The sequence below is a fragment of the Dromiciops gliroides genome, chromosome 1 (genome assembly GCF_019393635.1).
Source record: "Dromiciops gliroides isolate mDroGli1 chromosome 1, mDroGli1.pri, whole genome shotgun sequence".
Lineage (NCBI taxonomy): Eukaryota > Metazoa > Chordata > Mammalia > Microbiotheria > Microbiotheriidae > Dromiciops > Dromiciops gliroides.
The window spans coordinates 66,106,155-66,129,755 of NC_057861.1; the positions used below are offsets into that span (position 1 = coordinate 66,106,155).

Below are 23,601 nucleotides of genomic sequence, written 5' to 3' on the forward strand. Positions count from 1 at the left end.
GGTTTGGCCCTTATCCCTACAAAGTGTCTTTGGACAGCTACTTCTTTTCCCTTCACAACTCTCGTATTCTCTTGATTTTCTCTTCTGGACTCTCTAAGGGTGTGTCTTTTCTGGCTGTAACCATCCTGCTTATTAGTGATTTGTTTTAATGAAATATGTATAACTGTTCACTCTTGTTTTCTGTGTTGTCCATTTTGTGGAGGGGTCTGGTTGTGACTTGAGTTCTCTGTGTGTTGGTGGTAGCTATCACAGCAAGGAAAATCAGAGTCCTCAGGACTTGAAGGTCAATACTCCCTCATGAAGGAGTATTGAGCATGTTGTATATCAGCACTGTCCCTGTTGGTGAGAGAATTTTCTATTGACAGTTTAGTAATGAGATCTCATCACTATTGATTCCAGTGTGGGGCTACGTTCCTGCCGAGCCCTGTGCTGTAGTACTTATCTAGTATTTGAACACAGTTTACAGAGTGATAAAGAAACCACTTATTAAATGCTCAGAGTGACACTCAGAGAACATAAAGGGGCTGACTCAGTCTCTGAAGCTAGCCAATTCTTAGGATTACCACAGCAGCCATGTGCAGCAGTGGATTGTAGTGTGATATACACTAATAGCCCCAGAGTGCTCATTGGACATCTACATTAGGGGAAGGGACCCATGTGCAACAAGGTATTCAGTTTCAGATATGTAGATGGTGCTGTGTGCTTCAGCAAGGATGAAGCCCTTCATCACAAGGGAGTTCTATTTTGTGATGCTTTTTTTTTTTTAAAGAAAATTCTGCAAAAACAGCTTTCTCTAGAAAGAAAACCCGAAAAATTCCTTTGAAACCTGACCAAAGCTTCCAGAGGGAAGATCAGAACTGAGACAACAGTGTGGTCTGAGACAGTTCTTAGAAGGGATGTTGTAGCAAAGCCTTTGATTTTGTCAGAAGACCTGTCTTCTGTCAGTCAACAAGCCATTCTTTAAGCACCTACTGTGTGCCAGGTACTGTGCTAAGCATTGAGGATACAAGGAAACACAAAAACACAGTCCTTGCCCTCAGAGAGTGCAGTTGAGTGGTGGAGACAACATGCATGTTATATACACAGTAGAAATATCCAGTGTAGAAGGAAAGCACTAGTGGGGAGGCAGGAACCGGGAAAGGCTTCTTAGAGCAGGTGGGATTTGAGTTGAGTCTTGAAGGAAGCCATTGAAACCAAGAGGCAGAAGTAAGAAAGGATAGACAGTACTTCAGGCATGAAGGATGGCAAGTGAAAAGACATGGGGGGGGGCGGCTAGGTGGCGCAGTGGATAAAGCACCAGCCCTGGATTCGGGAGTACCTGAGTTCAAATCCGGCCTCAGACACTTGACACTTACTAGCTGTGTGACCCTGGGCAAGTCACTTAACCCCCATTGCCCTGCAAAAAAAAAAAAAAGGAAAGAAAAAACATGGAGTTGAGATGGTGTGTAGTGTGTGAAGAGCAGCAAGGTCAATATCATTTAATTATAGACTATATCCTATAGAGGGTGGTAATAGGTGGTGCGGCAGATAGAGCGCCAGGCTTGGAGTCAGGAAGACTCATCTTCGTGAATTCAGATCCAGGCTCAGACACTTAGTAACTGGGTGACCCTGGGCAAGTCACGTCACCCTGTTTGCCTCAGTTTCTCATCTATAAAATGAGATGGAGAGGAAATGACAAACCACTCCAGGATCTATGCCAAGAAAACCCCAAATAGGGTCACAAAGAGTCAGACACAACTGAAACGACTGAACCAAGAGGGTAATAAAGTGTAAGAATTCTAGAAAGATAGAGGCTTCAGAAACCAGAGGGTTTGATATTTGATCACAGAAATAATAGGGAACCACTGGCATTTGCTGAATAAAGAGGGGGGAGGAGTGACAGGATAAACTTAGGTTCTAGGAAGTTGTTTTAGCAGCTGAGTGGAGAATGGATTGGAGTATTGAGAGACTGGAGGCAGAGAGGTCAGTTAGAATGTTACTGTAGTATGCCCAACTTGCACCAGAGTGGCAGCTGTGTGGCCAGGGAGAAGGGGGCAGATTCATCAGGTCTCGAGATGGTAGAAATGACAAGATGGGGCAATATAGTGGATATGGAGGGATACAAGTCAGGAGTCAAGGATGACACTGACGGGGCAAGCCTGCGGCAGTGGGAAATGGCGGTGCCCTCAGCAGTAAAAGGGACTATTCAGAAGAAGAGAAGGTTTGAGGGATGGAGTAGTGTTTAGGACACGTTGAGTGTGAGATGTCCGTGGGTCATCCTGTTCAAGACATCCTGCTATTGATCGCCTATTTGGCCTTGAGCAAGTGGTTTCCTCTCTCTGTACCTCATTTTTCTCTACTAGAAAATTATATGCTTAAACTAGAATGATCTCTGAGCATCCCGGGAGGCAAAGAAGGACATGAGTTCACACCCAGCCTCAGATGTATAACCTTGGGCAAGTCACTTTAACCTCTGCCTCAGTTTCCTCAACTGAAAATGGGGATCATAGTAACCCCTACCTCCCAGGGTTTTTGTGAAGATCAAATGAGGTAATAAATTGTAAAGTGCTTAGCACAGTGCCTGGCACAGATTCAACACTTAATAAATACCTATTCCCTTCCTATGACCCCCAGAAGGCAGGCACTAGAATTAAGGAGGATCAGGAAAGGTTTCATATGTATTTTAGTTGGGACTTGAAGCCAAGGAAACCAAAAGGGAGAGAGAAGGAAGAACATTATTCTAGGCATGGGGACAGGCAGGGAAAATGCCTAGAATTCAAAAGGATTTGTTTGGGTAGAAAAATTTTAGTTGACTAATTAATGAGCATATTTTCCTGTATAAAAAACCAATTTCTTTGTCTGTCACTCCAGAAATGTGTTTACTGTCGAAAGCGAATGAAGAAGATATCTGGAGCTTGTATCCAGTGTTCCTACGAACATTGCTCTACTTCTTTTCATGTGACCTGTGCCCATGCAGCTGGGGTCCTAATGGAACCTGATGATTGGCCCTATGTTGTGTCTATCACTTGCTTTAAGCATAAAACAGGCAGCCAAGGTGTAAGTGCTTCTTGGTATAGAAACTCAATTTTTCTTAATCTTCATCAGTGCCCATTTAGGCTGTTGAGATGGTGACTTCTTTTCTGTCTTTTCTAGGTCCAGTTTCTAAGGGAGGTGTCATTGGGCCAGACAGTTATCACAAAGAACCGCAATGGCCTCTATTATCGGTGCAAAGTAATTGGCACAACCACACAGACATTCTATGAAGTGAACTTTGATGATGGTTCCTACAGCGACAACTTGTACCCAGAGAGCATTATTGTGAGCAGCCTTGATGTTTTTTGGTGGGCTTGTTGTGGAAGAGGTGGAGGGAAATGTTACCTCATCACTTGATGAAAGATACTGCCATTAATAAGCCAAGAAACAGCTGGTATTTGGGAAAGCGAAGACTGGCATCATGTGTCTCTTCCCATGTTGCCTACAGGAGCATTGTACTGTGACCTCTTCTTTACCTTGAGACTTCCACATTTCTGCGCCCGCAAACTGTTCCTTTGTTTTACACATAATTCAAGCAAGACAATATTCAATAATTACACAAGATAGAAAAAAGGGCTACTCCACTGACTATAGCTGGCCAAGGGCAGGAACTCTTTGCACTTTGTTGAGCTTGCCTCCCAACTATCACAGCTCTTGATTCTCTGACCTGTCGGGCTTGTGAGCTTAAGGGGATGATAGTTAGCCTTTTACTGCTTCAATTAACTCCACAACTTATAAAAATATATAGTATCTATTTAATTCCTTCAGTAAGTAAACATTTGCTTAGTGCCTAATGTGCACAAATCCTTGGATTCAGCATTGGAAGAGATACAAAAATAAATAGTACTTACCTCAAATGAACCTATTCTTTTTAGGGAATGGCAGTTTATTATCACCAGAATCATTTTGGTCGCAGTTATAAGTGTTAGGTAGTGTTAAGGCTTGGGCATCAATGGGTAGCAGTAGGCAAAGACTTGTTTACATGTGGCTTTCTAACTTAGGGATATGTGTGCATTGCCATTTAAACCATATTGTTCTGTCAACAGAGCAGAGATTGTATCCAGCTGGGACCCCCTCCTGAAGGGGAGTTTGTTCAGCTCCGGTGGACTGATGGAAATATCTATAAAGCCAAGTTCATTTCAGCTGTGATCAGCCACATTTATCAGGTAAGAAGAAAGAAAAACTCCTGCATCTATCACAATATCGCTTAACCCCTCCCTGAGACCTTGGTTGATTGTCCCCGGGGGTAGGGGGATGGAGCACAGAGTAGAAAGAGAAAGAAGACAATCTATTTTTGGAGTATTAAGAAAATTCATTGATAGTGGAGAATGACTAAGGGATCGTGTTCAAATCTGCCCCATCATAGCACAGAGATGAAACTGGGTTCTGCAAAGTGATAGCCCTAGAATACAAACTGGCAGCTTCTGCCAAGCTGCCAGGTTTTAGGTAATGACAGTCAGTGTGGCTTTCACCTAAGGATTGGCTAAGCCCTGAAGGGCTTGTCCTCACAAAGCAGGCCCTGAATGGACCCTGCTATTCACCCAGACTGCCTAGCAGTGTCAGGATGGCTTGTAATCTGCACCAGGGTCAGGAGTATCTCCACCAGTGAGATCACAGAGCAGAGAATAACCATCCGGTTCTTTGCTCTCCTTCCAGGTGAGATGTAGCACGTCTCCATGGCGTGAGTCTGCAAAGGGAGATGGGAGTGGAATGGATGCCATTATGGTGCTAGGCTTGTACTGGCACTAACAGAAAGCATGCCTTGTCCTATAAAGACTGGGCACTGTGAGGAAAATCCTACTCCCCAAAAGAGAAGCAAAATACTGCTATCTTTGTTCTCTCTGATTAATGAACACCCTGGCCAAATTCTGGCTCCTGCCTTAGGGTTTAGCCAGGCAACCCTGCCATGGATAGCTCTACTTCTTGGTTCTATTCATTTCTGGCTGGGCCACGTGCAGAGAACTTCGGAGGTACCAGAGACAAGCATCTACAGTCGACTTAATCTAATATGATGATGAAGATATTCACATAGCCCTGTGCTAATGAAAAGGAACTTGGGTAGGAACAACTCCAAATAGCACAACATCCCATATAATTTGCATTTGGTTTGAATGTTCTGTGTGGTTATTCTAATAGCATATTTGCTATTGTAATTATGTTTTTAGTTGAAGCTCTGTTAATTTGTATTCTCCAAGCAAGGACTGTCAGGGTTGGCATCTCTTTGGGGATTTAAAATGTGTAGTGGGTGGCACTCAGAGTAGCACTGATTCTGTTAACATTTCACAATTTTAAAATTCCCCAGCTTTATTTTGGTCATCAGATGGGGTATGCAGCCTTACAAAAAAAAACCCAACACAACAAACTTCTAAGTAGACAGCCATAGAGGCAGAGGACCTGGCAGCTAATGGTATCCCCCTGGACAAGCTGCTGTACCTCATCTGTAAAATGAAGTGGGTCCCACTCTCTAAGGACCTTTCTGCTTGAGGTTGCATGTGCCCATTCTCTCCCCATTACCTTTCTGTCCTCTCTTCCACAACCAGGAGTGCTCAGTGTCCTGTGGCTACTGAAAGCTCTCCACAGCTGTGTTCCAGAGGAGCTCTGTCAGCCCTCCTCAGTTGATTATCTTCCTGTTCTAATTCCTGATAACCCCAGCTTGGTTGAAGAGAAAACATGGAGAGGCAAAGTAGTGACTTTATTCAGATATTTGAAGGTCTGTCATGTGGAAGAGAGACTAGTCTTATTCTTTATCCCAAAGGTCAGAGCTAAAAGTAGTAGAGAGAGGTTGTAAAGAGACCAATCGAGGCTGGGGGCAAGGAGGAGCTCTCCCTAAGTGAGATTAGCAAGTGAGATCAGGCACTCTCCCTCACTGCAGGCTTTCCAGCAATGATTGGGCTCTGCTTTGTCTGGTGTACTATAGAAGGGATTCTTCAAGGATGAGCGGGGACTATTGGGATGACCACTGAGTTCTGTTCCAACTCAGAAATTGTGTGTTTCTCTGATCCAGATTTTCTCTCTAGACATTTTCTAGCTTTTTAATATTCTTCCTAAACACATTACCCCAAAATGAACCCAGTGTTTTATATGTGATCTGACTGAGCCAGAATACATGTTCTAGTCACAGAGGGTACAAGCCAAAGTGAAAACTGGCCCTGCCCCCAAGAAGTTTACAATCTAGCCATTTATATAGACAAATATGTACCAAATAGATACTTGGTGATTTGAGGAATTCAGCCAGGGCGAAGGCAGAGAGAGAGGTAGGACATGAAGTGCTGCATGCAAGGAACCACAAGAAATCTAGTTTGGTTGAACTACTGTGTGTGTGTGTGTGTGTGTGTGTACGCACACATACGTGCAGTAAGGCTGCAAAAGTGGGTTGGGATCAGGTAGTAAGGGCCTTAAATGTTAAACGAAGGGCATTTATATTTGATCTTGGAGGCAATTGGATCCACAGGAGTTTATTGGCTGGAAGCGTAACATGGTCAGATTTACAGGTTAGGAAAGTAATGTTGATGGCTATGCTGAGGCAGCATTGTAAATGCATAGAGTTGGGGGAGTTGAGGAAGAAGCATGGTGGAAAGCAAGCACTGGGGTGAATAGAGGTCGAAATAGGTGCAATATTGTCATGGTAATATACTACAGACCATCTGGTCGGAAAGAGAACATGGATGAGAAGCCGAGAAAACTGAACAAGCCTGTCACATGATGTAGCGGTGATGGTAATTCAGTTGTTCAGATATATCTGATAGAGTTCTTTCTTTGCAAAATCAGAGCACCTAACAATTACTTGGAAAACTGGGGGAACCCAATAATGGAAAATCAGATTCTCATGGAGGAAGTAGTTGCTGTTAGGGTAGTGCTGATGGGAACTTTGTGAGAAAGTGACCACTACACCTTAGAATCTGACATAGATTAAGAGAAGAAAGTTGGGCATAGCCTGACATGCATCCTAGATTTGGGGAGAGCCGATTTCAAAAGGCTGAAAGGATAGAAAAAGATGCTGTGGCTTGAAATTCTATAGACGTTGTCATTCTAAGAGGCATGAGAAATTTTCAGCAGTGAAGACACAGAGGGAGCTGTCTACAGAGATGAATACATGGGAATTCACTGACCACTTAGATTAGAAAAAATATTTATTGACATGTTTTGTTTATATAATACCTTCCCTGCCAAATATATTCCTCTTAACTCCCTTACCTAGAGAGCTATTTCTTGTAAAAAATGAATAAACGAAGAAAAGGAAAATGCATTTAATCAAAACCAACCAAAACATAACCAAGTATATGCAGTGTTCCATACCCACTGTCCTTGACCTCTGCAAAGATGAGAGAATGTGCTGCATTTGCTCATCTTTTATTCAGAGCCAGCCATGGTCATTATATTTACATAGCTTTCAATTTTGTTAAGAAAAAGAATTACTACTCAGGGTGAATGGGATAATAAAGGATCATGGAGAGAAGTTAAAACTCCTCATGTCTTATTTTGCTTCTCTTCTCTTTACCAAGGAAATGTTCTTTAGACTGGAAAGCACATGCCAAAAGTGGCTCCTAGGAATCTGATCACCAGCAGAATCAGGGAACTAGTAAAAGTATTCCCAGTTATTGTGCTCAGTGATGATTATTCACCAGGCCCACAGAAACACAAAAAAATTAACTGGAATATATGACTGAGCCACTGTCAGAGCTCCTTGAAAGACTGTGGAGAATGGGAACAGGTACTCCAGAATTGGATAAGGAGCAAATGCTGCCCAATTTTCCAAAAACAAAAATATGAGAATGAAATCTGCAAATTATACAGACCAGTGTCTTGAATTTAATTCTTGGTAAGAGATGGCTGACAAATTCTAGAAAAAGGAACAGTGATCACTTTTTTTATAGGGTTAGCTGATTGGCAGATCAGAGAAATGTTGTATACATGGTTTATCTATATTTAAGCAAAGCATTTGACAAAGTTTCTTATTCTTGTGGACAAGATGGAAAAATGTGGGCGGCATATATGGTGGGGATCATTAAATGGATTGAGAATTGAATGAATGGCTAGATCCAAAAAGAGTAGTTATTAATGGTTCCATGTTGACTTAGGAGGTCTCTGGTGCAGTGCCCAATGGATCTTTAGCCAAAGACATAGTGGCATATTTATGAGATCTGCAGATGACAGACTACTGGGAATGATAGTACGTTGGATGATAGGATCCTAAAAAGATATCAACAGGCTGGAAGATTTGAGTCAAATCTAGCAAGATGAAGTTTAATACAGATATAGGTAAATCGTTATATGTGGTTATAAAAGAATACCTAGACACTAAAAAAAACAAAACAAAACAAAACAAAAAAAAGAGGCAGCTAGGTGGCGCAGTGGATAGAGCACCGGCCCTGGAGTCAGGAGTACCTGAGTTCAAATCTGGCCTCAAACACTTAACACTTACTAGCTGTGTGACCCTGGGCAAGTCACTTAACCCCAATTGCCTCACTAAAAAACAAAAACAAAACAAAAACAAAAGAACACCTAGAAGGACATGATATCCAGCACTGGAGACATGAGAATTCCCTCCCTAGTATCTCCAAATCAAATAAAAGTCCCCTTGGTTTAACATTTAAGGCCTTCCCAGCCTGATCCCAAGCCACCTCTGCAGCCTTAATGCACGCACACAGTAGTCCAGCCAAACTAACTTTCTTGTGGTTCCTCACCTATGGTATTCTATATCCCGCCTCTCTCTGCTTTTTCCCTGGGTTGTCCTCCATTCCTGGTCTGAACTTCCACATGAAGCCTTTTCTGAATTCCCTAAATCACCAGGTATCTATTTGGTACATATTTGTATATGTAAATGCTGTCTCCCTTGACTAGACTGTAAACTTCTTGAGGGCAGGGACTGTTTTCACTTTGGCCTTTTTAACCTCGGCTCCTAGAACAGTACCTGGCACATAATAGGCTCTTAATAAAATGCTTATTGATTCATCAATTGCTACCTTGTCTTCCCTTTTGCCTGTCCTGTTATTTTATTTTTGGTTTGGGTTTTGGGTTTTTTTGCGGGGCAATGAGGGTTAAATGACTTGCCCAAGGTCACACAGCTAGTGTCAAGTGTCTGAGGTCAGATTTGAACTCGGGTCCTCCTGAATCCAAGGCCAGTGCTTTATCCACTGTGCCACCCAGCTTACCCCTCTGTCCTGTTATTTTAAATAAGATTATGCCTTTCCAGGGTCATATTCTAGTTATGAGTCTCACCCTACCAAATCTCAGTGATACCTGTGAGGTCTCTAGTTTATCATGCTTATTATTCATATTTAATGTGCATATATAGAGATATCTGAAGCTCTGGGTTTTATTACCAATTTCTATGAAGTTCTAGATATCATTACTATTCTTCCTATGTTCAGGTACTTTTTTTGCTATATAGTTTCGGTATATACTTATGAAATTTCCTTTTCTGGTAGAACTCAAAGTCAAGGCCTCACCATTGGATTGGGGTGGGACTGAGTCAGTCTCTGTCTCTGTGTCTCTTTCTCTCTTTCTGTTTCTCTCTCTCTCTCTCTTTCTCTTTCTCTCTCTCTCTCACACACACACACACACACACACACACACACACACACACACACACCCTTAATCAAAACTCCCATTGCCTCAATGTCAACTATCAGCCAGATGTTAAGAGGAAAGCAGTCAGATTAAACTAATTCACAGGCACTAAAGTGTGAATGGCTGATGGGTTTAGTGTGCCCAAAATCTATTTGCATTTTAAAAGAAGATCTTGTTAAGCAACTGAATTTCTAGTTGGTATAATCTTTTATTGACATACTTTTAGAAAAGCAACTTCCCCAGAAATGTACACTACAGGTATTAGAATAGTGTGTATACTTTCAGGTTTGCTTAATTGTTTTTTTTACCAAACAAAAGCAGGGGGGTGGAGAGAGAGATAATGGGGGTCTGTGGGAGGGTTGATAAGATTAAGCCACTACTGGGGCAGCTAGATGTTGAAGTGGATAAAGCACTGGCCCTGGATTCAGGAGGACCTGAGTTCAAATCCTGCCTCAGACACTTGACACGTACTAGCTGTGTGACCTTGGGCAAGTCACTTAACCCCAATTGCCTAACCAAAAAAGAAAAAGAAAAAAGATTAAGCCACTACCTCTAAAATCCAAGAGAAGGAGAAAGGACTTTATGGTCTGTGAAGTCCCTTCCACCTTTAAAAGTCCTTCATTCCTAAACTGGGTCTTTTCTCTGGACCCTTAGAGAAATTATAGCTAAAGAATCTAGAATTGAATAGCTGGAAGGAGCCATAAAGACCACCTCATGCAAATGAAGAGCCAGGGAGAGGGAAGCCCATTCTTCCCTGGCTCTAAGGACTTGCCATTTTGGGGTCCTTCCAGTTTGAATCCCAAGCCCAAGGGTCCTGTTGGAGTGCCCGTTGTCCTTGGCTTCACCAGCTTGTTTCGCTTGCCCTAAAATTCCTTTTCCTTGAGAAATCGGGTTCCAAGAGGCAAGTTTCCTCTTTTTGTCTTCTTCCTAGAAAGGTGGGCTAGGTTAGTCTGCGCTTATGGAGCTCTTCTCTTTTTTTCTTTCTTGAGTGAGTCAGGAGTTCAGCAACTCATGGTAAGAAATGTTTCCCAGACAATAAATGGATGGTTGTCTTCAGATGTGTTTTGGACTGCTCTGAGCATGACCAGGTCTGGGGAATGAAAATCACCCCAAAATCTTGGGGCTGAATGTTTGCATTTCTGCCGCAGGCCTGGTGTAGGTGCTCACTCAGCATGACATGGCTAAGTCAGGCTTGTTAGTGGTGTGGAACTTTGTCTTTGTCCCTTGCCAGGTCTGGCCCTGGAGACACACATGCACACTGCTCCTGACCTGCAGAGGATGCTCAGATGACCCAGAGCTGACCCTTCCCCCTGTCTCTTCTGGTTCTGAGTGTGTCTGTGGAGTAGAGTTCACTCCTGTCAGCTCCAATGGCCTTTTTGGAGGAAAAATGGCAGAGTCTAAGCTAGATGAAAACCAGTTTGGGGAACAAGTTGGAAACCGACGAGCACACTAATGAATAGTGCACATAGTGCCTCGGGCAGAAGGGCTAGTTGTGCTCCCATAGGCAGACTGCCTCTCAGAGTTTTCATTTCCCACCTGTGGTATGTGAATAATATGCCGTTTGTTTTCTAGTTTTGTTGAGAAGCAAGTACTTAATCATCCATCAGATGCTCTCAAAAGATGCACTAAATAGACAAGTTCTCCCAGCTGGTAGTACCTCATTAGTGGCCTGTGACTCCCAGGTATTCCACAAGACCTCAGGTGAAGGCAGGTCATTGTTTGTTTTCCTGTTTACACCCTTCATCTCTTGGAGTACAGTAGAAAGAGCCTGAGTTTGAAGGTGGAAGGCCTGGGTTCACTTTGCGACCCTTCCCTCCCATGGCTCTAGTTTCCACATCTGTACAGTGAAGGATTTGGACTCGGTGACTTCTTAAGATCTTTCCCAGCACTAAATGTCATTCCAGCAAAATTGTCCTCTGTGATGATAAACTCCCAGTACGACTCTGTAAGGCACTTCAGCAACACATCAGAGAAATGCTACCACTGCTCAGCTGAGCCATAGTAAGCTGCCTCATTCACACTCTAAGTTTAAGAATTCTAGTATGCAGCAATTAAACTGGGACCAGCACCCTTTTCCACAGTGACTTAGCAGGTGCTCACCCTGCGTTTTTGGTATCCAGGAGAGAATGTGGGGAGTGCTTTTCTAGGTGGGAGGACATGGGGGGAGAAGAGAGGAAGACTCAAGATTAGCCCAGAGCCGGTTTTGATAGTTGGGAATACAAGAGGACTCATCCTGAGTTGTAGCCCAACTAGACCCTACATATCAAGGACTGTGTGTAACTGAACTGTTCCCCCCAGATGGGACCTTAGGTAGATTACTGCCCTCTCAGGTAAGGTTCAACTGGATTATGTCCCAGAACCCTCCCAACTTTGACATTCTGTATTATATGATAGACCTTCCCCTGGTTCAGAGTGTGGCCAGGGAGTGAGTGATATGAACTTGTGTAACTGGTGAGCTCCACTTGGGATCAGCCTGTTCCAAGTAAGAGGGACAGTAGGAACCTGTCACTCCAGCAGACTGCTTATGGCCTAGTGCCATAGCAATCTCTCCAAGCTAACCAGCCCAGAAGGAAGCAAAGTGGAAACACAGCTTGCCCACTGTAATTTTAAAGGTCCTGAGGTTAGAGCAGACCACACTACATTATTCCTTCCTTCATCATTCTTGTCATTCATTCAGAAAGTAGAACTTCGGGATGTTTGTCATATTTCAGATTTCTTTCTCATTGATGCCTGTAATCTGTTCAAACTGATCTAGACTTCTCTCTGTCCTAGAACATGCCTGTATATTTCTTTCTTATTCTCAGTCTCATCATTCCCTAGGCCTTGAAGGTTTTTCTCCTACTTTACCTGCAGAATTCCCACCCATCCTTTAAAGCCCAACTAAACTGCTTCCTATATATGAGTGAGTCCTTCTGCACTTACACAACACTGCAGTTAGTAACAAGTGCACTTGTCATATAATACTTTGTATTGCAGCTACTTTTGATTCTGTCTTATCTCCCATGAAGACAAGTAATAGGTCTTATCTAAACTGCGTATGTCTCTCAGCAACTGAACATAGAGCTGTCCAACAGTTCAGTTACACACAGTCCTTGGTATGTAGGGTCTTGTGCTATGCACTCTGAGAGACAAAAAGCTTATTAATTAAGCATGCTTCCACCCTTCTTGGCATTTACTGTCTCACCGACTACAAGGTAGGGACATAAATAGTAGTAACAGGCAGGATGTACAAGTGCAGTGCGGAAGGCATCATGGCATCAAGGTTGGAAGGAGGACTTCACTTCCTGCATGGAGGTTGGCAGGGTGGGGGTGAGGGGCAAGGAGAAGGAGCAGAGGTCTGTGGATTTTGAGGGGAAGTTTCCTAAAAAAGGTGACGTTTGAGCTAGGTCCTGAAGGAGAACAATTGGGCAGAGTTTAGAGGGGAGATCATTTCAGGGTAAATAGTATCCTTTATCCTTAGAAATTTGTACATATTTTCTCATACAAATTCACCCCAGGTCTTGCTGACATTAGTTACTTTTTAAAAAAGTTGTTATTGGGGCAGCTAGGTGGCACAGTGGATAGAGCACCAGCCTGAGTTCAAATCTGGCCTCAGACACTTGATACTTACTAGCCGTGTGACCCTGGGCAAATCACTTAACCCCAATTGCCTCACCCCCCCAACAAAAAAGTTATTGATGTTGTCTATTTCTCACATCATCATAGTTATCCCCAGTACCCTTCCCCCTCCCATTCCCAGTGAGCCATCCCAAATAACTAACAAATACCCCTCATTTCCACAAAGGGGGTGGGGGGGTGTCTTTTCATCTCTATTCAAGTCATGCTTGAATATGATTTTGTTGCATTCATTTTTTTTTTTTTTTTAGTGAGGCAGTTGGGGTTAAGTGACTTGCCCAGGGTCACACAGCTAGTAAGTTTGCATTCACTTTTGATTTGGGGGGTTATTGTTGTTCTCTACATTTAGATTATTATAGTTACTGTGTATAATTTTCTTGGCTTTTTACTCTGCATCAGTTCATATAGCTCTTTCCATGCTTCTCTGTATTCATCACATACATCATTTCTTACAGCACATTCTGTTGTTGTTTAGTCATGTCTGACTCTTCTGAAAGATCCTGGAGTGGTCGGCCATTTCCTTCTCCAGCTCATTTTACAAATGAGGAAACTGAGGCCAACAGGGTTAAGTGACTTGTTTAGGATCACACAGCTAGTAAGTGTCTGAGACCAGATTTGAACTCAGGGAAGATGAGTCTTCCTGACTCCAAGCCTGGCACTCTGTGCACTGTGGTGCCACCTAGCTGCATGTTGTCTCTTCCACTAGACTGAGCAGGAACTGTTTTTGTTTGTTTGGGGGAAGGGGAGAGTTGCCTTTCTTTGTATTCTCAGCACTTAGCACAATGCCTGTCATATACTAGTTACTTTTTATTATTAATGAGGCATTCACAGTGTGTTACCCAGAACCCACATTCCTTTGAGCAATATCTAGAAGAACTCATCTTCCTAAATTGAAGGACTCTGGTGACTGAGGTACAATTACTTTCCACTCTTTATTTTCGAAACAAGCATCTCTTTTCTATTCCCAGATACATAATTCATGTTCTAATCAGTGATCAGAGAAAGCAGTTGGGAGCATGAAACTATTTAACACCCCAGGTCTTTACACCTGACTGATTATTCCACCATTTGCTAAAATAAAAACATATTTTGGTAACTGAAATTGTTTAATTTGGATGGAAATGTTCATTTTAAAGGGGAGAAGTTACTGACTAGCTGAGAGTGATCACCTAGTGTTAGAAGCAGAGGATAGAAATTTATTTCCTCCCTCATTTCTATTTAAAATGGCAACCTTAAGGTTTTTTAAATTAAATTTTATAAAAAGTATGGTCTCTATGATCCTTTTGAACTCTGACAACATCAGATATAAACCCATCATCTTACAAATGGGAAAACTAAGGTCCAGAGAGAAGAAACTGGCCCAGTGTCACCCTTAATCAGTAGCAGAGCAGAGATAAGAACCTTGTTCTTCTGATTGTGAGTCCACTGACTTCAGTCTCTCTAGATCAGTAGCAGGAATCCCAGTACAAACCAGTAATTGTAGCTGTTTCTTTCACTGGCCTACAACTTCCCATATAGTAAATGCTCGGCCATTTTCTTGACTCGATAGTGTCTTCCTGGTCACCCCAAAAGCTTTTATGGTAGGATAGCATATCCACCCCTCGCTCCTAGCTCTCAGTAGCAACTAACCTGGAGTGCTGTGTCCTGGGTCTCCTCTGACCCTCTTCCCTTGGGTCATTGGAGCATCCAGAAGTCTTGGAGCAAAGCTAAGGAGTGATGTTGGTGATTTTGAGCCCTACCTCTGCCACAGCCAGCCTCTTTGCATTGCCATTTCCAATCTTGATGGCAGGAATGGTATTCCCTAAGTGTCTCTTCTCCAACTAAACCCAACCATTTACTTAAACCCATCCTTGAATTTTGTAGGTCTCCATTCCTTCCTGTTTTTTCTTCAATTTGTATGGAGTCTGTGCTCCCACTTGCCAATATCCTTAATACAATGCAGTGGCTCCAGGGGCAGCTAGGTGGTGCAGTGGATAGAGCACTGGCCCTGGAGTCCGGAGGACCTGAGTTCAAATCCTGCCTCAGACACTTAACACTTACTAGCTGTGTGACCCTGGGCAAGTCACTTAACCCCAATTGCCCCACCAGAAACAAAAAACAAAAAAACACAATGCAATGGCTCCAGAGCATTGTACTAGTCCCTTGTAGCTGTCCTGAGGAGACAGCATCAGGCTAGACAGCGACCCCAGCATACACTCTGGGCTGAAGGAGTACAGTGCCAAACCTAGACTCCTGGCAGCTGTCATCACAAGCGCCAAATAGCTCTAGGAAGATCGTGGAACAGACTCTTTGTCAAAGGATGGCACCTTATTCACTCTGTGTAAGGAGGGGCAAGCAGGCGGTCGTCCTTGTTCAAAGGTTCATGAAAAGAAGTAGCTGTAGGTTGGTAGCATTTAAAGCTGAAAGGGGCCCTCAGAGCTCCTCCACACCAGTCTGATCCCCTCATCTTCAAGATGAGCAGCCTGAGATTCAGAAAGATTACACAGACAACCCCAAGCCTTTCGCTAAAGTTGTGTCACCTAGTCCCCAGCCCCTCCCACACTTAGTCTGTGACATGAGTTTGAAAGGTATTGAGGGTAGCTAGAAGGAACTCTCTGCCCTGCAACTTCCCTTAAATCCTGTGAAGTGCCCCCTTTTGTAGCCCAGGTGTCCAGACTCCCGAAGACATGCAGACACGTGAAGATGAGCTACTCCCTCCACTCGGTGTCAACCCTGAGGCACTCTGCAGGGACCTTGTTCTTTGGGTGACCCAGGTGCTATGGTCACATCTCTGCTTGAAGGCCTGACTTCACACTTTCATCCTGGGAGTTGAGGAGCCCACCATTTTTTCATTCATGCCACAAATGTTGGGTCCACGTCTTGTGCACAGCATCATTCGAGACTCTGAGGAGACGCGGAGTTTAGCTAAGACGCTCTGTTGCCTCCCTGCAGAGGGTGGATTGTCTGGTAGCATCCAGTGTTTTGTTTCTGCTTCTCTTGTAGGTGGAGTTTGAGGACGGTTCCCAGCTGATGGTGAAGCGTGGTGACATTTACACCCTTGAGGAGGAGCTCCCCAAGAGAGTCAAATCTAGACTGGTGGGTAACACAGGCAGAAGCAAAGCCTTGGGGGAAGCTGAGCTGCTTGCTTAATTCCTTGTGTGACAAAGTCACCAGTGTAGGAAATGAAAAGACAAGGCAGGGCTTCTGTGCAGTCTTCTCTAGGGTGCTGTGAAGTCTCTACTTGGGTCTACGTCCTCCAGCAGGAAGCAGAAAGTAGGGGCCTCTGAGCTGGGGATCCCTGAATGGGAGGAGGACCGGGGTCTGAGTTGTGTCACAGGCAGCCACTCAAGGGGTGAGATGATCCCTGTATTTATTGTAGCGGCTGAAGGGTAGTGGGCCATGGCCAGCTCCACGTGGCACCTGGGAGGGTCAGTCCCATCGAGTTCTCCTTTCACGGAGCTGTGCTTCTTGTCTTTGCAGTCGGTCAGCACTGCTGCTCCCCAAGAGAAAGGATCCTCAGGAGAGGAAGCGAAGGCAGCCAAGCGCCCAAGGGTGGGCAGTGCCCGAACTTCTGAGGACTATGGACAGAATCCTGATTACCTGGCTTTCATGGAGAGCCTCCTGCAGTCACAATACCAGCCTGGAGCCCAGAGCCACATGTTTTAGTACAAACACAATTTTAGAACCAACATCTCGTGACCTCCCCCACCCCCACTTCTCCCTGACCCCCTTCTACCCCCCCAGCAAAGCACCCAGGCAACTGTGGAACAAGTGGACAGCCCCCCTCCCCCTTCCCCTCCCCCCCTCCACCTGCAATAACTTGCTGTGAATTCCTTTCATCTACATTTAATTTTGACCATCTGAGAGACTTGTCTGGCCACAGGCTACCTCGACTCTGCTGAACACACTGCTGACGGTAATAGGAAAAGGAAGCAATGGTAACCTCTCAGATTGCGTGTCACCTGGATGCTTTAGAAGAGCTCGTACTCCCGGAGCGCATGGATGCCTGGCTCTTGTCTTAGGCTAGGAAGGGTTAAACGTTACGTCACAAAAGCAAAAACTACTCCGATTTTTAAACCATGTAAAAGCTCTCATCTTGAAAAGGTGCTATTTCACTGACTACTGAAGCAGCCTTTGGAATTGTGATTTCTGTATATAAATCACCTTTGTGAAGTTCTTTCTATAAATACTTATTGTTTAAAAAAAATATAAGAAAAAAAAGGAAAAAGAAGGAAAGAAAAAAAAATCCCCAAACTGGTTTTCTAGATTTGTGGCTTTAAAAAAAAAAAAGTTCTTTTCCCCACAAACTGAAATGGGATTTGAGTAACACTGAATACGAGGGAGAGAAAAACATCTCATTCATTTTCTTTTGTTGTTGTTTTTAAATATTATTTGTATATTGAATGGGCAGGGAATGTGTTTTAGCTGGAGTGTTTTGGAAGTTGAGAATGTTTGTGTTATGAGCAGCCCATTTGTGTGTTTCTTTTCTTGCTCCCTCTCCCAGTGGCCATGCAGAGACTTGTCAGTCATTCAGGTGGGGCTACAGACAGGGTTGGGGTGTGCACTGGGGGAGAAAGGGAGGCCCTGCTATGCTACCTTTGCCCTGCTCTTCTCTGTAGTCCCCTGGAAAGGTCACGAGGCCTCCTCCCCATGGCTCCAGGCCCTGCAAAGGCTTCTTAGAAGAGTAAGGTTGAGGGTTCTGCTCGGTCACAGATCCTGGGTGCACCCGTGGCAGATGGGATGCGTGGCCAGCACCTCTGTGCATGCCTGGCAAAATAAATACTTTCTCTTCTGGTTTGCTTGATCTTTTGCTTCTTACTATTGTGAGAATCATTCCATAACTGAAGTCTCAGAGGTATATCTGTGTGTTTGATTAAAGAAGAAATTCTCCCAACCCCTTTGTGGCTGCGACCAACTTTGTTTAAGCTGAAGAGAGAACCCTTTAGGTCGCCCCTGTGATGTACACTGGAGGCAGGCCTTGATTTTTTCGGTGTGCGTGGCCAAGGTGTTTTTGGTTGTCTCCGTTCATGAATAACTCTTAGCGGAAGCCAGTTTTGGGGGGGGTTCGTTTCAAACCATGAAAGCTGTCTCCCACCATCCCCCACAGCTGAGCCAGGTGGTCGCAAGCTAAGAAGCAATCTGACACTGGGAAGGAGAGACAGGGAAAGAGACTACGAACTTGGGAAGAGATCAGGCTTCTTCGGAGCAGGGTCTGGGTCAGGATGCTGTGACGGTGCTTTCAGGCTTCCTGGGGACTCCTGGAGCAAGTTTCTCCTGGAGGGATTAACCGTATGTTTACACTGACTCCTGGTAGGCCTCTTCAGAAAAGCCAGCATTGTAGATGAGACCCAAGCAGATGCTGTTTTCCTCTGAAGGGAGTGGCTGGAATTACGCCCTTCTGTTGTTGCTGCCTCGTTAACTGGAGACCCTTGGTGTTCCTCTGTGTAGAAAGGTGCTCGCTTGCTATTTGAGGCCATTGCACGATGACGTTCCTCCCGGTGTTTTGTTGGGGGGGAGGGGGGAGGGGGCTAAGCAGTTGGTTTCAACTTCAGGTGAAACCACATCTTTTTTAAATTTTAGATTGAATTGAAGAGAGAAAATGTACTTCCTATGTCATTTTGGAGAACGAAGAAGCAGAGCTGAGGCCAAGCCTCATTTTAGCTGGCTGTGCATTGATCTGAGTGGTTTCCTGCCATTCACAAGAAAATGATTTAAAGAATAATCTGCATGTATTTTTTAAAGATGTTTTAACAGTTGAGAGGCCAGAGAGAATATTATTTAAAACAAAAAAGTGAGAGAGTGTTGACATCAGAGAAGTCTTGCTGGGGAGGAGGGGTGGGCAGTGGGGACTTGGAGTTGTGGGGATCTCCTTCCTGTAGCAGTCCTGGCTGAAACAGTACCTTTCCTAGATTCCTTTAGAGTCCCCTTTTTAAAAGACTATTTATGTTGTCAGAATGAGCAGCTACATATTCTCCAGGGCCCATATTCAAGGAGTACTTGTTTGAAATGATACCCTGGACCCTTAGAAAATTTTTGTTGTTTGTTGTTGGACTGACCCCTGGATGAGACTGCCCTTCCACATGTGAGCACACGATCACACACACACACACACACACACACACACACACACACACATGCCTTCCAAGTTTGGGCTTCTGGGGATAATTTGTGCTAACCTATATATAGTGGCCACAATGCCAGGGGAAATGCACATTTTTTTTTCCAACAAAATATATTTGTAAGTATCTTACATGCTACAGAATTCCAGGCTGCTTGTTATTTTGAAATGTCTTCATTTCTGAGACGTGCCTTTGGTGTTTTAGGTGGCAAGAGGGCTGATAATCTAGTTCCTCTTTAATGGTGGTGTGCTTTATGGTTCTCTGAAGGAGACAGACAATTTGGCAAAGAGCATAAGGCCCATCCAACTGAGTGTGCACAGCATGGACATAGAGGAAATGCGTCTGGAGATGAAAAGACTGACACAGTATTTAAAGGCCTGTAGTGATGATTTCCAAGAGAAACAGCTTATGACCGTAGGATCAGACCCTGGAAGGGGCCTTAGAAATATTCTAGGCCAACTGGCTCATTAGTCTTAAGGCCCGGATAGGTTCGGTGACTCATTCAGTGGGGCAGGTAGTAAGTAGCAAAGCCAGCAATGCAGCCAAGATCTTCATCCACACACGGCTTCCTCCCTCTGTCAGCAGGCTTCTGGCATCATATGCGTAGAGCTCAGACCAGGCCGAGCCCTTCACCCTATAGATGGGGGGCTCGGGGCACGGGTCTGGAGCTCAGAGAGATGACTTGTTTTGCCTATGGTCAGGTAGGCCCTGGAGAGCAGAACTGGTATTTATGCTCCTGTCCAAGAGTTTGAGGAGAACACAGCCAGAACAGGACCGTCTCGCTTGTGCTGTTGCTTACTCTTCCCTCTCATCCGTGCTCAGTCTGAACTGGCCTGCTGGCTCTCCCCTGAGCTAAGCAGAATGAGGCATTCCATCTCCCATCTTGGTGCCTTTGCCGGGTTGTCCCCCACACCTGGAATGCACACCCTCCTGCCCCCGAGCTCTTGAAAGGCTCAGCTCAGGTGCCGCCTCCTCTGGCAAGTCCTTCCCGATCCCCCAGGCGTCAGTTCCCTCTGCCTCCAGAAATTACTTTGTATTTCCTTCTCCTGTACACGTTGTATCTCCCCAATAGAATGTAAGCTCCTTGAGGGCAGGGACTGTTTGGTTTTTGTCTTTGTATCTGCAGTGCCCGGCCCAGTGCCCGGCACATCCTCGGCACTTAATAAAAGTTGTTGAATTGTTGAATCCCTCACACTTAGGGAGTAAGGGTGAGTCTTTTCTGCCACACGTCTGCCACACCCTGGCCAGCTCTGAAGCCTGGGGGGCCTCGCAGGCCACACCCTATCGTGCCTGGGGGTCAGTACAGAGGACCCTTGGCCCTGGATTCCTGTCCTTACTTCTAAGCCCAGTGTGCTTCCCAACACACACAGCCACCCCTCCCAACTTTGCTTATTCTTTACACTTAGATATGGCACATACAGTAGGAGGAGTCAGTTATGTGACTCAGGGAATTCTCCTCTGGCCCTCAGTTTCCCCATTTGTAAAATGGGAACAATAGTACCTTCCCTTAGGAGAATCAAAGTGCTGGGGGGAGGAGGAGGTAGGGGAAACAAACTTGAAAAAAGTGTCAAGGGCCTATAAATTGCTTTGAGGTTGGCAAATTGTGTCATATGCACTGTCATTTGGCCCTTACCACAACTGTGTGTTAGGTGCCATTATTATCCCCATCTTAAAGATGAGGAAATTGAGGCTTAAAGAGATGGAATGACTTACCTAGAAGACATGACTATTAAGTCTTCAAGTCCAATATTAACTCCAATTGGAGTTTGTTACCCCATTAGAAGCTCCGGCAGTATCCCAAGTGTGGCCAGAATCATATTAAAATGTAATGGGGGGGGGGCAGCTAGGTGGCGCAGTGGATAAAGCACCAGCCCTGGATTCAGGAGGACCTGAGTTCAAATCCGACCTCAGACACTTGACACTAGCTGTGTGGCCCTGGGCAAGTCACTTAACCCTCATTGCCCTGCAAAATAAATAAATAAAAATACAACAAAACTAAGTCACTGTGTGACTCACAAGGTTCCCAATATATGGTCTGTTTGAATTTAACACCACTAGTCTAGAAAGCCCCACATTCTTATCTGGCCAGCCCAGCAGCCAACTCCAAATCCAAGTTTGAGCCTTGGGTTTTAGAGAAACAAAAGCTGCTTGGTTGTATTTGGAGGCGGTGCTTACCAAGCCACGTCCACGGTGAAACAAAGCCTTCCAGGATAAAATACTACTTGCTCTTCAGGAGTGCATGGAACCAATGGCCAGGTTCCTCAGCTGACACGAGACAGACCCTTTTAGCTTTCACTGACGATTCTGGCAACAGTAGTGAGATAGGATTCAGCAGGCTTTTTATTTCCAGTGTGTGTGGGCTGACAGATGCGCTCTAGTCCTCACCCCAGAACATAGAACTTGTGGACACAGAGAAGGTCATTTTTTTCCACCTCTCCGTGGTCCTGCAGGCGGCTTGCAGGTGGTCTGTTCTTGTGCAGATGGTGTGTAATTTTGTTCTGCTTTTGAGACCTTGTAAAATAGAGTAGCAATTTTGGATGGGCCATCATCCATCTCTGGCCAGAGCTGAAATCCCAGTCTTGTTTAAGGATGAACAGACACCAAATGTTTTAATGTGTGTAACTGTATGAGGTCCCCCTGCCAAGGAGGGAGAGGAAAGGAAGGCCTTTACTTGTAGTTTTTGTTGGGAAGAAGGGAGAAAACATTAGATGGTTCCAGTCACATAAACTTTGGGGGGCACTAGATTTGGGAGTCAGGTGATAAGGGGTCTGATTCCTGGCTTTAACCCCTCACTGGCTGCAGGACCTATGACAAATTTTTGCCTCTCTAAGGCCTCAGTTTCCTCATCTGTAAAATGAAGACAATGCTTGTACTGCCCATCAAGGAAAGTTCTGGATAAGCCTTTAAGCACTAGAACCTTTATATTACAGCAAATTAGTTTCCCAGCCAAGGGCGGAACTTAAGTGTAGGTCTTCATGTCTGAGGCAGGCTCTAACCAATGCACCTCTCTGCCTCTTTCCAGTTGTTTAATGGATAGAATTTGTTGAGTAGGATAGTATCAAGTGTTGCAAGCTCCAAGATGAACTGAAAATAGTGACAAATGCTAAGAACATCCCAAAAAAGTTTTGGTTTTTTAATTTATTTTAGCTGTGTTGAGGGTAAAAAGGATCAGAGGATGGTCCAGGATAGTGATAATGAATGACATGGAGAAAGTTGAACCAGGCAACTCTTTACTTTGGTCCCATTTTCTCTTCCAAACAGAATATTCTTTGTCCTGGATGGCTATGAGCAAGTAAGAACTTTGGGTACCTAAGGGGCTGACCACAGAGCATCTGTTCACTGGGTTCAGGTCACCAGGACTTGGTGAAATAATTGTCTAGAGTGTGAAAGAAGTTGGTTGTGATTTCTGAACCACACTGGGTGATCTTTAGGTGTTGGAAAACAGAAGGGTTGCTGCAGCACTTTGAGCTCAATAAGACTCAATGGCAAGAAATAGTGCCCTCCCCCCATCTAAGATGATCCTAGACCTATCAAGAGGCCCGGTGTCTGGGCTCTCCAAGTGACCCCTGATCTTGCTGTCCCCTGCCCAGCTCAGGCCACATCTGGAGCATCATGCTCAGTCTCTGGTGCCGTGTTTTAGGAAGAAAGATGCTGAAAAGCTAAGGAGTGCAGAGGAAGGAGTCTAGAGTGGTCAGAGGCCTCATGATCGTTCTATATGGGGGGCAGCTAGGTGGCGCAGTGGATAAAGCACCGGCCCTGGATTCAGGAAGACCTGAGTTCAAATCTGGCCTCTGACATTTGACACTTACTAGCTGTGTGATCTTGGGCAAGTTACTTAACCCTCATTGCCCCGCCTTTAAAAAAAAAAAAAAAAGATTGGTCCATATGAGGAGGGGTGGAAGGGATACTTAGCCCAAGGGGGAAAGTGAAAGCTGTCTTCAGGTATTTGAAGGGGAAATGGGATTATATTTGTTTCACAAAAACCCCAAGTCAGAGCTAGGAGTAGGAGTGTAGTGTCAAGTGCATGAGATTTAGAAGACCTGACTGAGTTCAAATCCCTCCCCTGCCATTTGGTAGCATCAATGACTTCAGGCAAGTTATTCCCCCTCACTGGGCTTCCATTTCCTGTCCTATAAAGTGAGAGGGATGAACTAGGTGATCTTTTCAGATCCTTCCCAACCCAATATCTAAGTAAGTTTCAGAGAGGCAGACTGAGGCTTGATCTAAGGACAACTCCCTAACCAAGCCACCAAAAGAGGAAACGAGTCAGGAATGAATGAGTTCCCTCATTGGAGATCATCTAACA

General features: G+C 44.6%; 1 protein-coding gene across 2 annotated transcripts in view; it reads left to right on the top strand.

Moving 5' to 3' along the window:
- Nucleotides 1–20,507, top strand: part of KDM4B (lysine demethylase 4B) — a 255,297-nt gene extending 234,790 nt beyond the window's left edge. For both annotated transcript variants that reach the window (XM_043986635.1, XM_043986644.1), the window contains 5 exons: nucleotides 2,851–3,036; nucleotides 3,133–3,297; nucleotides 4,059–4,178; nucleotides 16,180–16,272; nucleotides 16,657–20,507. In XM_043986635.1, coding sequence (XP_043842570.1) covers nucleotides 2,851–3,036; nucleotides 3,133–3,297; nucleotides 4,059–4,178; nucleotides 16,180–16,272; nucleotides 16,657–16,842 — 750 coding nt within the window. In that variant the 3' untranslated portion in view covers nucleotides 16,843–20,507. The remainder of the gene's footprint in view (nucleotides 1–2,850; nucleotides 3,037–3,132; nucleotides 3,298–4,058; nucleotides 4,179–16,179; nucleotides 16,273–16,656) is intronic.
- Nucleotides 20,508–23,601: the final 3,094 nt, after the last annotated feature.